Source organism: Erythrolamprus reginae, chromosome Z, assembly GCF_031021105.1.
Source record: "Erythrolamprus reginae isolate rEryReg1 chromosome Z, rEryReg1.hap1, whole genome shotgun sequence".
Lineage (NCBI taxonomy): Eukaryota > Metazoa > Chordata > Lepidosauria > Squamata > Dipsadidae > Erythrolamprus > Erythrolamprus reginae.
The window spans coordinates 78,497,832-78,516,119 of NC_091963.1; the positions used below are offsets into that span (position 1 = coordinate 78,497,832).

Here is an 18,288-nt window from a genome sequence, read left to right on the forward strand (position 1 = left end):
GCCTGGAATCAATGTTCCCTCTAATTTTTTTCGGTGTGGGCAGAAAAGTATAGTGTCTGAGCGGCAGTCCCTTTGGCATAGAAGTCAAAATAAATAAACAAATAAATAAATAAATTTTCATGCCTAAGCGCCTGATTTTTTTTTCGCAGATGTCACCCAAGACAACATATTGCGTAATTATTTGGGGCTCGGTGGTGGGACACAATAAGGTCCCTTCCCACTATGTTATTCGACTGTTAGAGGTGTTGATTTGGGACAGAGTAAGGATGTGGTGAGGGTGATGAAATGTCTCCCAGGGGCCACTGCCAGCAGGGACAGGAGGCAGATTACAAATATTGTGAAAGCTGTAAGTAAAGATAATAATGTTGATGTGGTGGTGCATCTTGGCACAAATGATTTGTCCCAGAGAAATGTTAATTGAATAAAAAGAGATTTCCAATGTCTTAGCATGGAGCTGGGTAGAATAACTGATTCAGTGACTTTCTCAGAGGTGTTACTGGTTTGTGGTCAGGAGGATAAAACTACTTGTATTGCAGAGTTTAATGAATGGTTAAGGCAGTGGTGTGAAGATGAAGGTTTTGGATATGTTAGTCATGATGTTAGTAGGTGGTCTAATAGGGAGTGGTTTAAGAGGGATGGTTTGCATCCATCATACAGAAGTACCCAGGTGCTTGGTGAGGAGTCCAGAACTTTTTTGGACAGGCATTTAAACTAGGCAAAGAGGACAGAGATGTAACCGATGTGGATGATTTCTGTCCCCAGACGAGGATAAACCAGTTTGTTGAAATTTATGAAAAGGGAGCTGTAAATGAAATTGATGTAGTTGTTGAGGATAAGGGACAAACAAATAATGATAATAATGTTCTTCGGGTAATGTGCACAAATGCTCGAAGCTTGAACAACAAGCACTGTGAGTTAATTGCCATAATATCTACAGATAATTTGAATCTGGTTGCCATAACTGAGACATGGTTTAAGGACTTCAATGAATGGGAAATATCCATACCATTGTATAGGAAGAATACAGTAGAGAGAAAGGGAGTTGGAGTAGCCATTTATGTTAAGGAAAGTCAAAAAGCAACATTAATTCAAAATACATGTAAAGAACTGGAGACTCTCTGGGTTTGCATGCAAACTAAAGAGGGTTCTGCATTAGATTTGGGGTAATCTATAGGCCTCCAAGGCAATCTGAGGATTATGACAACAAGATGGTGGATGAAATTACGGTACCCAAATGGCAATAAAGGGAGATATTGTGATTATGGGTGATTTCAACATACCTGATGTTAACTGGAATATCCCTAGTGCCCTTACATGCAAAGGAAGAATATAGTAGAGGCCCTTAAAGGAGCAACTCTGGCGCAGTTGGTTAAGACACCAACTAGAGGGGAGAATATTCTAGATTTAGTTTTTACAAATGGGAACCAGGTTTCAGAGGTTAAGGTGGGAGAAAACATAGAAACATAGAAGACTGACGGCAGAAAAAGACCTCATGATCCATCTAGTCTGCCCTTATACTATTTTCTGTATTTTATCTTAGGATGGATATATGTTTATCCCAGGCATGTTTAAATTCAGTTACTGTGGATTTACCAACCACGTCTGCTGGAAGTTTGTTCCAAGGATCTACTACTCTTTCAGTAAAATAATATTTTCTCATATTGCTTTTGATCTTTCCCCCAACTAACTTCAGATTGTGTCCCCTTGTTCTTGTGTTCACTTTCCTATTAAAAACAATTCCCTCCTGGACCTTATTTAACCCTTTAACATATTTAAATGTTTCGATCATGTCCCCCCCCCCCTTTTCCTTCTGTCTTCCAAACTATACGGATTGAGTTCATTAAGTCTTTCCTGATACGTTTTATGCTTAAGACCTTCCACCATTCTTGTAGCCCATCTTTGGACCCGTTCAATTTTGTCAATATCTTTTTGTAGGTGAGGTCTCCAGAACTGAACACAGTATTCCAATTGTGGTCTCACCAGCACTCTATACAGCAGGATCATAATCTCCCTCTTCCTGCTTGTTATACCTCTAGCTATGCAGCCAAGCATCCTACTTGCTTTCCCTACCGCCTGACTGCACTGTTCACCCATTTTGAGACTGTCAGAAATCACTACCCCTAAATCCTTCTCTTCTGAAGTTTTCGCTAACACAGAACTGCCAATACAATACTCAGATTGAGGATTCCTTTTCCCCAAGTGCATTATTTTACATTTGGAAACATTAAACTGCAGTTTCCATTGCTTTGACCATTTATCTAGTAAAGCTAAATCATTTACCATATTACAGACGCCTCCAGGAATATCAACCCTATTGCACACTTTAGAGTCATCGGCAAATAGGCAAACCTTCCCTACCAAACCTTCCCCTATGTCACTCACAAACATATTAAAAAGAATAGGACCCAGAACAGACCCTTGTGGCATACCGCTTGTAACCTGTCTTTGCTCAGAAAACTCACCATTAACAATAACTCTCTGATGTCTACGCTTCAGCCAGCTGCAAATCCATTGAACTATCCAGGGATTAAGTCCAATCTTCACTAATTTATCTATCAGCTCTTTATGTGGAACCGTATCAAAGGCTTTGCTGAAGTCCAGATAGGCAATATCCACGGCACCACCTTGATCCAACACCTTTGTGACATAGTGAAAGAAATCAATGAGCTTAGTCTGACATGATTTGCCTGCAGTAAAGCCATGCTGATTTCGGTCCAATAAGTTATTGTTTTTTAGGTGCTGATTTATCCTCTTTTTGAATAGAGTCTCTATCACTTTAACTATAACTGATGTCAAGCTAACTGGCCTGTAGTTACCAGCTTCTTATCTACTGCCCTTCTTGTGGATAGGCACAACACTGGCCATTCTCCAATCCTCAGGAACATCTCCTGTTAGCAGGGATTGGTTAAACAAATCAGTCAGGAGGGTAGCAATGACAGATCTGAGTTCTTTAAGAACTCTGGGGTGGATGCCATCTGGACCCATTGCCTTATTTATCTTTAATCGTTCAAGTTCTTCTAAGACATCAGCTTCTAAGATCACTGGAGCTGAATCCATACAGCTGGAAGCAATGCTATATCCCTCTATAGTATTAGGTTGCAGTGACCACCTATGTTTGTGGTTTGATGTAAAAACTGATTGTGAGCAATCCTATACTGCAACCAAAGTATTGGATTTCAGAAAAACAAATTTCAATAAAACGGGGAAATATTTAAATAATTAATTAAAGGGCCGGAATAAAACGGCATGAGCAAGCGCCCAGTGGACTGTATTAAAAAAGGCCATCTTAAAAGCCACTGAACTGTATGTAAGGCAAATAACTAAAGGTAAAAGGAAGAAGAAACCGCTATGGTTTAGTAAGGGCCATAGTCAATGAAAAAAAGTCTGCCTATAGGAGATATAAAGAGTCTGGAAGTACAGCTGATAGAGAGGTATATAAAATGAGACAGAAAGAGGCAAAACAGATAATATAATTACTGATAGGAAGAAGAAAAACTTCTGCATCACAAAGTTTAGTACTGGAGATAATACATACATTGATGGGAATAAGTAGGTCGCTAATCATTTGAATAGCTACTTCTGTTCAGTTTTCTCAGACGGCAGTTTACAATATAATACTATGGGTGGATAGAGCAATGCTTCCAGCTGTAGGGATTCAGCTCCAATAATCTCAGAGGCAGATGTCTTAGAAGAACTTGAACAATTAAAGACAAATAAGGCAATGGGTCCAGATGGCATCCACTCCAGAGTTCTTAAAGAACTCAAATATATGATTGCTACCCTCTGATTGATTTGTTTAACCAATCCCTGTTAACATGTTCCTGATGATTGGAGAATGTCCAGTGTTGTGCCTATCCACAAGAAGGGCAGTACAGAAGAAGCTAGTAACTTGTTAGCCAGTTAGCTTGACATCAGTTATAGTTAAAATGATGGGAGACTCTACTCAAAAAGAGGATAAATCAGCACCTAAAAACCAATAACTTATTGGACCCAAACCAACATGGCTTTACTGAGGGCAAATCATGTCAGACCAATCTCATTGATTTCTGATTATGTCCCAAAGGAGTTGGATAAAGGTGATGCCATGGATATTGCTTATCTGGACTTCAGCAAAGCCTCTGATACGGTTCCATATAAAGAGCTGATAGATAAGTTAGTGAAGATTGGACTTCATCCCTGGATAGTTCAGTGGATTTGCATTTGGCTGAAGCATAGATATCAGAGGGTTGTTGTTAATGGCAAGTATTCTGAGCAGAGCTTGGTTTCAAGTGGTGTGCCACAAAGGTCTGTTCTGTGTCCTATTCTTTTTAATATTTTTATGAGTGACATAGGGGAAAGTTTGGTAGGGAAGGTTTACCTATTTGCCGATACCTCTAAAGTGTGCAATAGGGTTGAAATTCCTGGAGGCATCTGTAATATGGCAAATGGTTTAGCTTTACTAGATAAGTCAGTGATGGCGAACCTATGACACGCGTGTCAGCACTGACATGCGTAGCCATTTTCAGTGACACGCGGCCGCCGGACAAACTTTAGGAGAGAATGCGCCGGCGCACGCACATGGGTCATCTTCGCCGTCCGCACGCGCGCAATGCACGTGACACGAGCCAAAAAAAAAATGCCTCCTCACTCTCACCACCCCCTCCCATTTCACATTCATTGCCGCTTGGAGAAGCCCGCGCCTCCTTCGCCTCCCCCCACCCAGCCCGGGAAGGGGGGGGGGGAAAGCCAGTTCTTAAAGGGTCCGCGCTGTTGACTTCCGAGCACAAAAAAAAAAAAAAGGGACGTGCGAAGAGCGAGAATAGGAAAGTACAGCGTGGACTCACTCGCGGGGGTAGCGCCCCCTCCTCTCCCCTCTCCCTTCTCCCCCAGTAGTCTTTCCATTTTCTCAGCGACCGCCTGTCATTATTCATAGCTGTCATATCCTGCTCCCTCCTCCTCCTCCTTGCATTTCTGCTGTTCTTCATATAAAATACAAATAGGTGTTGGAAAGCATTAACAGCCAGATCGTAGGTCTCTGCTTTAGAGGCACGTAACTTATTTATTCAAGTAATTCCAAACCATGTTTTTCGATTTTTGGCTTGTCTTGCTGTTCGGACTCCCTGCTGGGAGATGAGGAGGTTGTAGTCCAAAAACATTTACAAAATCGGGAAAAAAAAGTGGCTTCAGCAAAATTTATCATCGACCTCGAGGATCGGATTTGTCTCATTTTTTAATTTGATCTTGAAATTCACGTTAGTTAAAATTGAACAAGCAATTGCTTCGCTGTTACCTACAATAAAATATACTAGATAATTTTGCAATGATGATCGAAAATTTAAAAAAATTGAACAAACAAAACAAAAGACCTCTTAGAAACATGTATCACAAATATCTGTAAAAGCAACAACAGCTTTGCTCATATATCACGTTGCTCCCCATCCTACTTCTGAGCATTTATTTTGCTGTATGTTTATTTGTTGGGCATTTGTCTTATAAGCTGCATTGTGGGTAAACAGGAGAAAGACAACAAAAACAAAGCAAACGAAGATTTCGGGTATTCATATTACTTTTCTTTTAGTCATCAATCCATAGTGAGTAAACCAGCCAACTACTGTATTTGTTGATAAATAGCAAATTCTGTGCTTGGACATATTAGGAAAAAATGGAAAATAAAGCAGTGTAAGTAATATTGTAGGAAAGTGCAATGAGGCTTTATCTTGAACACTGTGTTTGGTTTTGAGTACTAAGTATTAAGTACTAAGGATCTTAGAAAACTAAAAGAAAAAAAAAGGAGTGATCAACATTTTAGGATGCTCCCTTGTTCCTTGTAGTGTTTTATTTTTTTAAATCTTACTGTTTGTCCTGTAGGCCATTTGGGATTTCTGAATAAAATATATATATTTAAAATATATATATTTTATTCAGAAATCCCAAATGGCCTACAGGACAAACAGTAACAAGAAAAAAGATAAATAAGAGGGAATCGTGTATTTCCTTTTCTTTCCTGTTAAAAGCTGTTAAAAAACATTTAATTTGAGTGGATGCCTTCAACCTCAATTGAAGATTTAGCCAATGAAATTCAGCAACAAAAAAGTCACTAAATCAGCGATGGAGAACCTGTGGCAGTCCAGCTGGACTGCCACAGGTTCGCCATCACTGGAAGAATTCCCCCTCTCCCTCACTTATCTTAATTCATGGCACCCCACACAAGTTAAATAACAGCAAGACCAACAAAAGAAACCAAATGACAGATTAACAAAGAAGTCACTAAGCAGGTAAGTTAAATAATTATACATATTTGTTATTTAAACTATAAATATCACAAAATTATGTTTTTTTCTCAAGGTGACACACCACCCAAGTTATGCTCGGTTTTTTGGCGAATTTTGACACACCAAGCTCAAAGGTTGCCCATCACTGAGATAAGTGTCAAAGCAATGGAAACTGCAGTTTAATGTTTCCAAATGTAAAATAATGCATTTGGGCAAAAGGAATCCTGAATCTGAGTATTACAGTATATTGGAAATTCTGTGCTAGCAAAAACTTCAGAATTAGAGGATTTAGGGATAGTGATTTCTGACAGTCTCAAAATGGGTGAACAGTGGAGTCAGGTGGTAAGGAAAGCAAGTAGAATGCTTGGCTGCATAGCTAGAGGTTTAACAAGCAGTAAGAGGGAGGTTGTGATCCCGCTGTATAGAGCGCTGGTGAGACTACATTTGGAATACTGTGTTCAGTTCTACAGACCTCACCTACAAAAAGATATTGATAAAGTTGAACGGGTCCAAAGATGGGCTACAAAAATGGTGGAAGGTCTTAAGCATAAAACATATCAGGAAAGACTTAATGAACTCAATCTGTATACTCTGGAGGACAGAAGGAAAAGGGGGGACATGATCGAAACATTTAAATATGTTAAAGGTTTAAATAAGGGTCAGGAGAGGTGTTTTTAATAGGAAAGTGAACACAAGAACAAGCGGGCACAATCTGAGGTTAGTTGGGGGAAAGATCAGAAGCAACATGAGAAAATGTAGTAGATGCTTGGAACAAACTTCCAGGAAATGTGGTTGGTAAATCCACAGTAACTGAATTTAAACATGCCTGGGATAAACCTATATCCATCCTAAGATAAAATACAAGAAATAGTATAAGGGCAGACTAGATGGACCATGAGGTCTTTTTCTGCTGTCAAACTTCTATGTTTCTATATTTTATAACCGAATAAATTGAGTGTCTGGGTAGGTTTGTATGGAGAAATCCAGAGCATGATACCATGTTCTTTCGAGACTGAAGGACGTTAATGCCAAATTGAGTGCACACACACATACACACACACACACCAGTGAGTCAGACCCTGAATTACTTGTGTCATGTCCATGGTTACCATGGGAGCCAAGAACTCCTGTGCCAACCAGAGGATTCACTGAGTGACAGTATATTTAAGTCCCCCAAGACAATAAGTCTGGGAAACTCAATCGCTAGCCTGGCTACCTCAAATAGCGCAGGCAGGGCTGTTGACATGCAGCTGGGAGGCAGGTACATGAGCAACAAGCCCACCTGAACCCCTAGATCCAACTTCACAAAGAGCGACTCACAACCTACTACCTCAGGAGCAACAAGCCTGCATAGACTGATGGTCTTCTTGGCTATAATAGCCACTCTTTCCCCCTTTTCCTGGGGTCATGGCTGGAACCAACCCTGAAATCTGTCTGGGCACATTTCAGAGAAAGGAACTCCTCCCTCTGGGCCCAGTCAGGTCTCAGTCACACATGCCAGGTCAGGCTCCTCCTCCAGGAATAGATCCTGGATGAGAGGAGCTTTATTTACAGCAGACCAGGCATTGAGCTACAACATCCTGAACCCAGGGTCCAGATTTCACCTGTAACCAGTACCCCAGGCTGAGCTCTTGGGGCCGGAACAAGGAATCACTTTCAAGCAGCGAGCTCTTGTTCCCCGAGAGTGGCCTAACCCATGGCTTCTGCCTCTGCCCAGCAAGACCAGTATATTCCGACCCTTTGCCACCCCAGAAATAGGCTCTCCCACTTTCCCCACCTCTGCATCATCAGACAGACTAGCCCTTCCACTCAACTCACTCATACTCTCCGTCCATTCATTCACATTCATCCCTTCTTAAAAATTAACCACCACCCCATAAGTTATTTAAAATGGCAGCAATAAAAACATTAAAACATAAAAATATATAAGACATTTGCAAATTACAATTATTAAAATAGGACACAGGCATTCAAAAAAGACCTTTCTAGCCAGTCAGTCAAGATGTTATTTTTTGTAGTAAGAGGCAATACACATATTGTTATAATATTGTCTGAGAAAAGTCCTCTGTCAGGTCCTGATTTTAAATAGTCCCTATGATTTTAAATAGTCTCCATGGTCCTTCAGTCCCCATGGTCCTTGAGTATAATTCTTAGGTTCCAGCAGCTGAGAGTGTTCTGATCTAATTTCACTCTCAGCATTACCTCCAAGACATGCAGAAGGGGGCAAGACAGTTCTTAAGTTCCAGAGTCTGAATAGATAAGACCCCTGCTTTATCATGCAAGCAAGGGATCCATGTCATAATAATGATAGTAATATTCTTCCCAGTATTCTCAGCATTGTCCACACAAAGAAGGAGGACCAGATATGCCCAACTATCCTTCCCAGCACTGGTTGCTCCCACCAACCAGTGCTTTTGATAATTGTTTTTTAAAGGACTCAGACTGAGACATTCCACACACCCTTTCCCCTCACCCTTGGTCTCAACTTCTCTCAACAGCCGATACCAATGGTTCTGCTCCAGGGAGTTTCCATTCATGCATCTCCAATCATTCCAGGAAGTTCGATTCTTTCCTCTCTGAGCCGGCTGCCAACCTCAGGTCTGCCTGTTCTCAAAATCAGATCTACCAGTATCCTGGATGGATGAATGGATTGATAGATGAATGCTTTATAGTGTCCAAATAGTGGTTCATGCAGTAAACCAACAAATTTATCTGATCTCTCCTGTTTGTTTATCATATTTTTTGATATTAGAATACCAATAAAGATATATCTTAAGAAAAAACAATTAACAAAATTAACAAGTTACTTGCCTCCTTAATTTTTTTCAACTCGTATATATCAAATTAGCTAACTCTTAGAATATCAGAAGGTAGCATGAATCAAAAAAGTTATTAATGAATCTGATGCTTAAGATCAGCATCTTGTTCAAAAAACGTTTGAAATTATCTATTTGTGTAATCATCTGACATTGCAGTATTTTCATAATTGGTTAAAGCATATTTGCCCTTATTTAGATAATACTTTAAAATGCCATTGTAAACAGTATGTATGGTACAATGTTCCCTCTAGTTTTTGAGAGAAACATAACTTTGAATTTCAAATAACACTAATTTCATTGTTGTCTTTTGGGTGACATCTGTGAAAAAAATTCAGGTGCTCAGGCATGAAAATGTGCCACTCAAACACTATACTTTTCCACACACACCAAAAAAAATTAAAGGGAACATTGGCTGTAGAATGCATAAACCTTTAAAAATCTAAACGTTCGTTTACTACTGGTATTTAAAATTTGTATATGTATCCAAATATGTTGCAGGATAAATATTTCTTGTTCAAGGATTTTGTAATTAATTGTGATTAAAACACATACGTATAATAGTACTGTAATCCATTGCTAGCTTAGTTACAAACTGCTTGGGACTGGGAGGAATACATTTACCTTCCACAAATTCCTGCTACAGGCAACTAGATTTCAAAAGTAAAGCAAATAAGAGTTTTGCCTTTATTGCTTCTTTAAAAGCTGTCCCTGCTCTATTTAGCACCCTATGGAAATTAGGGCATGACTTACATTCTGATTTAAAAATAAATACTTGATCTGAAGAGGACCAGTGCTATTGTATAGTTCAAATTATTAGACTTATTTTTTAAAGACTGCTTTATTATTGTTTTAGATAACTTAACAAAATTGAGCTTTTTAAAATAAATACTTGATCTGAAGAGGACCAGTGCTATTGTATCTTCTTTTTAATAGCAGAAAATAACTACACTTCTAGAGAGCCATATCAAATTTAAAGATTTTTAAAACTATAATCCAAAATGTAATAGTGTCCCTTTTAGTAATAAGATAAGGCAGCTAAGTTAAATTCGGAGTTAGTCATGTTTGGAGTAGATCCAAAATAACAACCAACCTAAAATATAAGTACAGAATACCTACGCCAACTCTTCCAAATTCATAACTGACACTTTACAAGAGCCAAACTTACTGGAAAAATTAGAGATATTGAATTCTTTTAAATGTTTTAAATGTTCATTTCTAGGTGAAAACCACAATCAAACCCATCAGTAATGAGCCTCAGTGATGCAGTGGTTAGAATGCAGGACAGCAGACTTCAATTTAGCAATTCAAATCTCACCAGGCTTAAGGTTGATTCAGCTATCATTCTGAACTCAATAAAATGAGGACCTAAATTGTTGGGGGCAATATACTGACTCTGTAAACCATTTAGACAGGGCTATAAAGCACTGTATATAAATCTAAGTGTTATTGCTATTGCTAAATATAAACTAATGTTTAAAGCAAGAAATTGTATTTAATATTAATATTCTTCCAAAGTTCTATTAAATGACTTCACCTACAAAAAGACATGTACAAAATTGAACAGGTCTAAAGACAGGCTACAAGAATGGTGGAAGGTCTTAAGCATAAAATGTATCAGGAAAAACCTAATGAATTCAATCTATATAGTCTGGAGGACAGAAGGAAAAGGGGGACATGATCGAAACATTTAAATGTGTTAAAGGGTTAAATAAGGTTCAGGAGGGAATTGTTTTTAATAGGAAAGTGAACATAAGAACAAGGGGACACAATCTGAAGTTAGTTGGGGGAAAGATCAAAAGCAACATGAGAAAATATTATTTTACTGAAAGAGTAGTAGATCCTTGGAACAAACTTCCAGCAGACGTGGTTGGTAAATCCACAGTAACTGAATTTAAACATGCCTGGGATAAACATATATCCATCCTAAGATAAAATACAGGAAATGGTATAAAGACAGACTAGATGGACCATGAGGTCTTTTTCTGCCGTCAGTTTATGTTTCTATGTTTCTAACTTACAGATTAGTACATGTGATCAAAGGTTGTGGAACAACAGGGAAAGATTCATGTAACACCCCTAATTGACAAACAGCATGCTTCACACATTTCACTATACAGTACTGTATTACCGTTTATTTACTAATAACATTTAAAATAGAGGACACCAGTCTTTGACATATAAGCATTTATTTAGTGACCATTCAAAGTTACGACAACTCTGAACAAAGTGACTCATGACAATTTTTAACTTATAATCGTTGCAACATCCATCCCCATGGTCATGCAATCAAAATTCAGTCACTTCACAACAAATATGTAATTATTATGGTTGCAGTGTCCTGGGGTCGTGGGATCACTTTTCATGATCTTCTAATGAAGTCAATGGAGAATCCAGATTCATGTAACTGTGTTGCTAACTTAATCCAGTGTGGTGATTCACTTAACAACTGTAGCAAAATAGGCTGTAAAATGGGGCAAAATTAACTGATTGATTGATTGATTGATTGGATTTCTATGATGCCCCTCTTTGAGGACTTAATACCTATTGCTTAGCAATGGAAATTTTGGGCTGAATTGTGGTCATAAAGGGAGGACTATACGTAGTTACTAAAATACCAAACAAAACCATTATGAAGCAATATGTGCATGCTCAATCAACATGTAATTCTCAACTTGTACCACTAACTGTACAGAATATGCCCTCAATTGACCCACTGCACTGCTATCATTTACACAGACGAGGAACCGAAGCATCAACTGTTCCTCCTAAAATAAAAGACTTGGCACTTCATCCCAACAACATTCAGTGCAGTCCAACAGATAGGGATTGAAAGTCAATTTTACTTACAACTATTCCTTGATCAGCTGGCAAAGCTATTGACAGTTGCAAACAAAAACAATCTAAAACCAGAATAGAATACCATCAAGTTAATTAATTAAAAGTTAATATTTGAGTGTTTATATCCAAAATGTTTGAGAATTTGGCAGATAATATAAATAATAATATTGCCCACAGTCTTAAGTTATTTTTGAAGTGAGTGGGAAAAAGTGAATGGTAAAAAGATGAGAGTTGCACTTGATTGTTGCAAAGAATTTGAAACAGATATTTTGCAAACTGTATTACTATAAGCAAATAATTTATCCTTTAAGCATCATAAGGCCTAGCATCCTTTGGAAAATTGGCATTGCTTCTCTGAAAGAAGTCCATGACTGTATTGCATTCCTTTGTTGTCATATCAGGAAGTGCTATTTAAATATGTAGAGAGATAAAGTGGTACCTCTACCTAAGAACACCTCTTCTCAAGAACATTTTCTACTTAAGAACCCAAGCCCAGAAAAATTTCCCAGGAAATTTGAGAGTGGCACGAAGGCCCAGCCAGTTACCTGCCATTCCCCCTTTAATCCCTGCCATCTCGGGCATTTTACTGGCATTTTACTGGGCTGCCAGAGGAACCTTTCGGTGGCGCTTAAGGAGGTTTTGGTAGTCCAGAATGAACAAAGCATTTTCCTTTCTCTGGATGCTTGGAGTGGGAATAAACCTCTGCCAGTCCTCTGGGCAACCCAGAGCGAAGGGAGCATTTTCCTTTCCCTGGGCACTTGGAGAGGGAATAAACCACTTCGCTGTGGTGACTAGCTCACGTGTCTCCCATATACCCAGCACGAGGTTACTTCCCGGGGTGTCTGGGCGTGGAAAGGCAAAAGGGGACACTTCGCCCAGTCAGACCAACTTGGCTTCAGCCAAACTAAGGTGTCAACACAGCGAAGGAAAGGCAGCAGCTACAAAGTGAGTGAACAAGAGGAGAGGGGAGCCCTTCAGCATGGAAAGGAAGAGGCAGCAGGTAGCAGCAGCAGCAGCCACCTTTGTATGGGAGGCAGACTTGCGCCGGGTGTTTGGGAGGTGCATGCTCCTCCTTGCTGCCTCAGAGTCGCTCTTTTTTTTTTTAAGCCTTAAACTTTTGAATTTTTTTTATTCTCCTCAGATCACTTTCTTCCTTTGGCAGCGACTGTCCTCCTCCTCTTTTTCCTCCTCCTCCTCCCACGGAAATTCCGAGCTTTTATTTATTTCCTAATGGATTTGCACGCATTATTTGCTTTTATATTGATTCCTATGGGAAAAATTGCTTCTACTTACAAACTTTTCTACTTAAGAACCTGGTCACATAACGAATTAAGTTCTTAAGTAGAGGTACTACTTTACATGAAAACAAGTAGAAAGGATCTTCAAAGCAGCTACACAAATCTTTAAAGGGTGTAATTCCCTCAGCAAAAGTAGTTTGCTTTGCTAAAGTGTTTGGTAAAGCAACTCTTTTAAATGCTTTGCACAACTGTACAGTCAAGTGCAACTCTCATCTTTTTCGCATGCACTTCAAAATAACTAAAAATTGTGGCCAATATTATTTATGCTACCCACCAAAATCTCAAATATTTGGGGAATAAATACTCAATTATTAACTTTTAATTTATTGCTCCATAAAAATGGTTTTAAAGAAAAACCAGGGCTACATAAAGTTATATTAAAAAAGGGTTTCACTTCATTTTTTCCCTCTAACTTATAATTATCTACTTAAGTTATTACATTAAAATAATAGCATTGAAAATGTATAATTTTAAAAATATTAGTTAAAGCAATGATCAATGATAAAGAAAAATACATGAAAAAATATGTCCATAGGTACAAATATTATAACCTTTATTATTAAACATGCTATTTTAAAAGATGTACATTATGCTATAACAAAAATACTTACCAAAGTAGTCAGCCTTGGGACATGCATCCATCTCCTGCTCCAGGCGCTGAGTAAGAGCTTCTAATTTTAATTCAGCAGTAGAAGGCCCGTGGTCTTGCTGTGAAAGGAGCATCTGACAGGGTAATTTTATTTTTACAGAACCAGACATTTCTTGGGGACCAGAGTTATGCTGCTGAACAGTGACACTCTCCTTAAAAGGAGATTTGGGAACATCAGAAATCATTGGTCCATGAGATGTTGCAGTGATAGAATTCTGCTCAAGACTCAGAGCAGAACCAGCAGAATTAAGCCTGTGATTTTGACCATGAACTACAAAATGATCTGAAGTGTATGGATGAATATTGTGCTGCTGATAATCTGTACTTGAAAGAATTGAAGGTTGAGTACTATCACTGCACCTTGAGGGGTTGTCATCACTGCTTCTATTTGGATGAAAATTAGTGGATCGATTTGAAAGAATCTGAGAAAAATGTATTGATGAAATAGAATACGATGAAGATTTCTGCTGTGAATATCTCATGGCTGATTCATCACCAACCCCAACTGAAGAAGACAACGGGATACTGTCATGAGAAAGGTTTTGGAAACAGCTCCTACTAAGTCCAGAGCCTTCTTTTCCACTTTCCTGACTTCCATGCCCACTTTCCGAAAATTTGTAAGGGCTTTGGGATTGTTGGCATAGATGAAGATTTGCATGAGATTTTCTAGGGTTCAATGGGTCATCTTGACTGTTTGGCCAAAAATAAGAGCTGATATTTGATTTCTGGCTACTAAGCTTACCAGCACTTTTCCTTCTTTGAACACCTGCTTGATTATCACCATTGCTGTGTTCATTCCATGATAGGGAAGGAAGCACGGCCTTAGAACCACCTGGGTTCATCTGACCTGGTCTGTAGCTATTTGGTCCTCCAGAAATATCTGGACCCTGTAAACTGTTGCTATATCCATAGTCATCTTGATATATTTTTGTTTGCTCTCCATCACCGTGACATAGAGGCTGGCTTGGAAAAGAGAGCTGACGATCTGCACATACTGTTGATGATGTAGCCAAAGGGGGCTTAGCAACATTTTTTAGTGGATGCAATTTATTTGTTCCTGTGATGTCTTTGACTACAGAATAACTTGGAAGTGGACCACCAAAATTAAATCCACCATTCAAATCCACTGTGGCTCCTTTTATCAATTCCTCATGTTCTTGTTGTTTCTGGAAGTAAATTTTAGCCATTTTTGTAGCAAAAACTCTTCTGGTTTCTTCAAATTCTGGGTTATTCCCCAGAGCCTTGTCTACGCGAAAGAGGCCATCTTTGGAAGCTTCATACATATTGAGGTCTTCTATAAATTTACTTGCCTCTAAACCAAGGTCATCATATTTATCCATTTTAAATATTTGTTCATTCAAACAATAGTAGAAAAACGAATATTTTCAATATTTTCAATATTAAAATTAACCTGTTATGTTAAACTCAACAACAAACTCCATAGTTATTAAAATTCTTTGCTATTTCTTATGAGAAAAACAGAGAAGGAAAACTTCACACTTCAGGGTTTTTTTTCAAACAGCAGTATATTTCTTAGATTATCCACTGGAGCCTTTAAATCTGGGTTACTCCAGAAGAAATTTAAGGTCCAAGTTCTTTAAATTTCAGTTTGTGACGCAATCTATGGCTGCAACAAACATTTCTTCAATTCTGACTAGTATTATTTCAGTGAAACTACTAAAATTAAAAGAGATAAGATTAATTTAGCAATAAATCTAAGCCAACACACTCTTTGTCATCAGAAAAACGATTACACCCTAATTTAATATTAACCTTGAAGCCAACATTATCTCAGTGAATTTTGTTTGGGGCACCTCTAACATTTATAGGCTGAAAGAAAACATTTATATTGTGACGGAATATACTGGAAAAGCCTCCAAATTAGGTGAAGAAAGACAAGCGTCCAAAAAATAACAATTTATACAGAGGCGGAAGGAGGCCCGTTCAGATCTTTTCCCTAGCTAGAGGAAATATTTGCTATTCGAACTCTTGACTTTCACCGCCCACCTTATACTTGAAAAAATTATCTATTTTTTTCTCTCCAAAATCTCTCCAAATTTCCTTTTTAACTTCTTCAAGATTCAATCACTGCTTAAAATGACCCTCCAAAGCAAGAAATTTTGCCCCGTGTCAAATAGCCATGTTTGCTAGTCCTGCTCAATCTATAATACAAACATTCGGATACTGGTTGGTACTACAGAATTATAGTTTCTATATCCATTTGCTGCCATTTAGAGGTAAATGTGAAGATTTCTCTAGCCCCAATTTTTGCAGTTTCCGTGCTGCGGGGTGAAAAGAACCGTGTTCTCGCGGGCTAACCCGGGATACTCCACTGCGTACGAAAAAAACCGAAGCCAAATGCTCATCGGCCCAGTCTTATGGACGCTTCCTCTGAAATAAAGAGGCCGGCTTGTTTTCACAGACACCATTGTAAGCACGCTCTCAGTCACATACTTACTTAATCCAGTGCTAGTTCTACCTGCGCCTCGTGGGATATGAATCGTTTGCTTTGCTTTCTTAACACCGTGGCACTTTGAGGAGTGCTGTTGTACCTTGAGGTCAGGATTCGCTCAAAAAGCCCGTGGCCTGGCGGCTGGATATTCTCTCCGCCCCGCGGTTTGGATTTGCTTTACTTTCTTCGCGCTTTCCCTATTCAAGCTTAGAGCTGTGGGCCGCTGAGGCGCTTCGGGCACCACCTCCTCTTCCTTTTCTTTCCACAACTCCCCTTCTTCCAATACCCGTATACTGGATATCCAATACTGGAGGAGGAGTTTGCAACGTGGTTGAAACAGCGAGATGTGTCAGCATTCGCTGGCAATATAGATGGGTGGGGGGCGGCGTTGCGAGGGGAGGAAACAATCCTCTTTTCTCTACGCTGTGTCAATCAGTCGTTAGAGGCAAGAACAGGCAGCAGACTTTTTCTACTTGAATGTTTCAGTGCCGAGCTGAAATTGTAGGAGCTGTCATCTGGACAACCAGATTCTTGTCTCAGGCGGGACAGACGCACAATACATGTTCGTTTGAATACAGCGCTTGATAAGAGATTTTTCACTGAGTTCTGACAGATGCATTTTTACCGAGGCCCTAATACTTCCGTAAAACAACTCTACTGTAGCAAAGCAAAAGTGAGCAAGTTACAGCTTTACGACCCTATGCAATTCTTCCACTGTCTCCTTTTCTGTCTTTAAAGTTCACAACTAGAAAACAGGGCCCACTTCTTCTTTAGAGTTGAAATATAAACTTAAATATTTTCAGAAGTAGCACTACAACTATGTGCCATGTTCTCCATCCCATTCCATAGCCACTGCTGCCATGGCCTCTGTTTATTAATTGCCGCCCTTAGCCATAAGACAAGAGGTGATATAAGGTTGTGTATTAGGGATGAACTCCACTGTATTGAGCTCTATTAAATTTAATAGGATTAATAAGATCCAGTCTAATGTAGTGATTAAGGCAGGGATAGAATAGAACAGAATAGAATGGAATGGAATATTGACCAAGTATGTATGGACATACAAGAAATTTGTCTTGGGTGCATATGCTCTCTGTACATAAAAGAAAATATACATTTGTCAAGAATCATGAGGTACAACACTTAATGATTGTCATAGGGGTCAAATAAGCTATCAGGAAACAATATTAATACTGTTAGAGAAAGGAATAAACAAGGTTGCCACATTTGTCATATAAATTAGTTAAGATGGATTAGGCACTTAAAGGCTGGCCACAGATGGTGTGTGTGTCTGTGTGTCTGTGTCTATGTCTATGTCTATGTCTATGTATATCAGGGTGTCCAGGGGAAAGCATTTTGAAATCCCCTGATATTTCCCTGACATTTCCCTGTAACTTGTGATCCATTTATGGCCCGGTCATAGAAGACATCATACCAAATGGCTAAGCCATGAAGAAATATTGCTAGCTGAGGAAGCAAGTTGTTACATGATTTTTCCTGACTTTTAAACATTTTAATATAGTTTGGTTTCCCCCCCGGATTTATTCTGTTTTTTTCCCACAAATTCCCTGATAATTCACTGATTTCCCTGTTTTCCAGATTTACTGGGCACCCTGCTATATGTATATGGTGAAGACACCTATTTGCGATGAATTCCTGCTGCTGCTGCTGCTGCACAGAACCTGAGCTGTATTTATGGCCTGTTCATCCTTAAGCAGCCACTGGAGATAGGCAGTGTCTGAGTGGGCAGGATACCTTGCAACCACTGTTCCCTGCAAGCTGCGTGCACGCACATGCGCGCACCCCAAAATACCTGCTGCGCACCCTTTTCCAAGGGCGCGCAAGGAGCCGGGCGTTGGAGTTGGGGGCAGGGAGTGATGAAAGTGCGGAGGCGCCACGCGCGCTCCCCATTCCCCTCCCAGCCCGCGGAGGAGCAGGGGCGGGGTGGCGCCAGCAGTAGACATGGGTGGAAGGAAAGGGA

General features: G+C 39.3%; 1 protein-coding gene across 3 annotated transcripts in view; it reads right to left on the reverse strand.

Annotated features, from left to right (window-relative positions):
- LIMD1 (LIM domain containing 1) overlaps nucleotides 1–16,506 on the reverse strand; it is a 56,211-nt gene extending 39,705 nt beyond the window's left edge. The window contains exons 1-2 of one of the 3 annotated variants that reach the window (XM_070727042.1): nucleotides 16,314–16,506; nucleotides 13,818–15,167 (exon numbers count right to left, since the gene is read on the reverse strand). In XM_070727042.1, the coding sequence (XP_070583143.1) occupies nucleotides 13,818–15,138 (1,321 nt within the window). In that variant the 5' untranslated portion in view covers nucleotides 15,139–15,167; nucleotides 16,314–16,506. Of the gene's footprint in view, nucleotides 1–13,817; nucleotides 15,533–16,313 lie in introns of those variants that run through there. The other 2 variants (XM_070727043.1, XR_011556788.1) reach the window with 2 other exon arrangements.
- Between the last annotated feature and the right edge of the window lie 1,782 nt (nucleotides 16,507–18,288).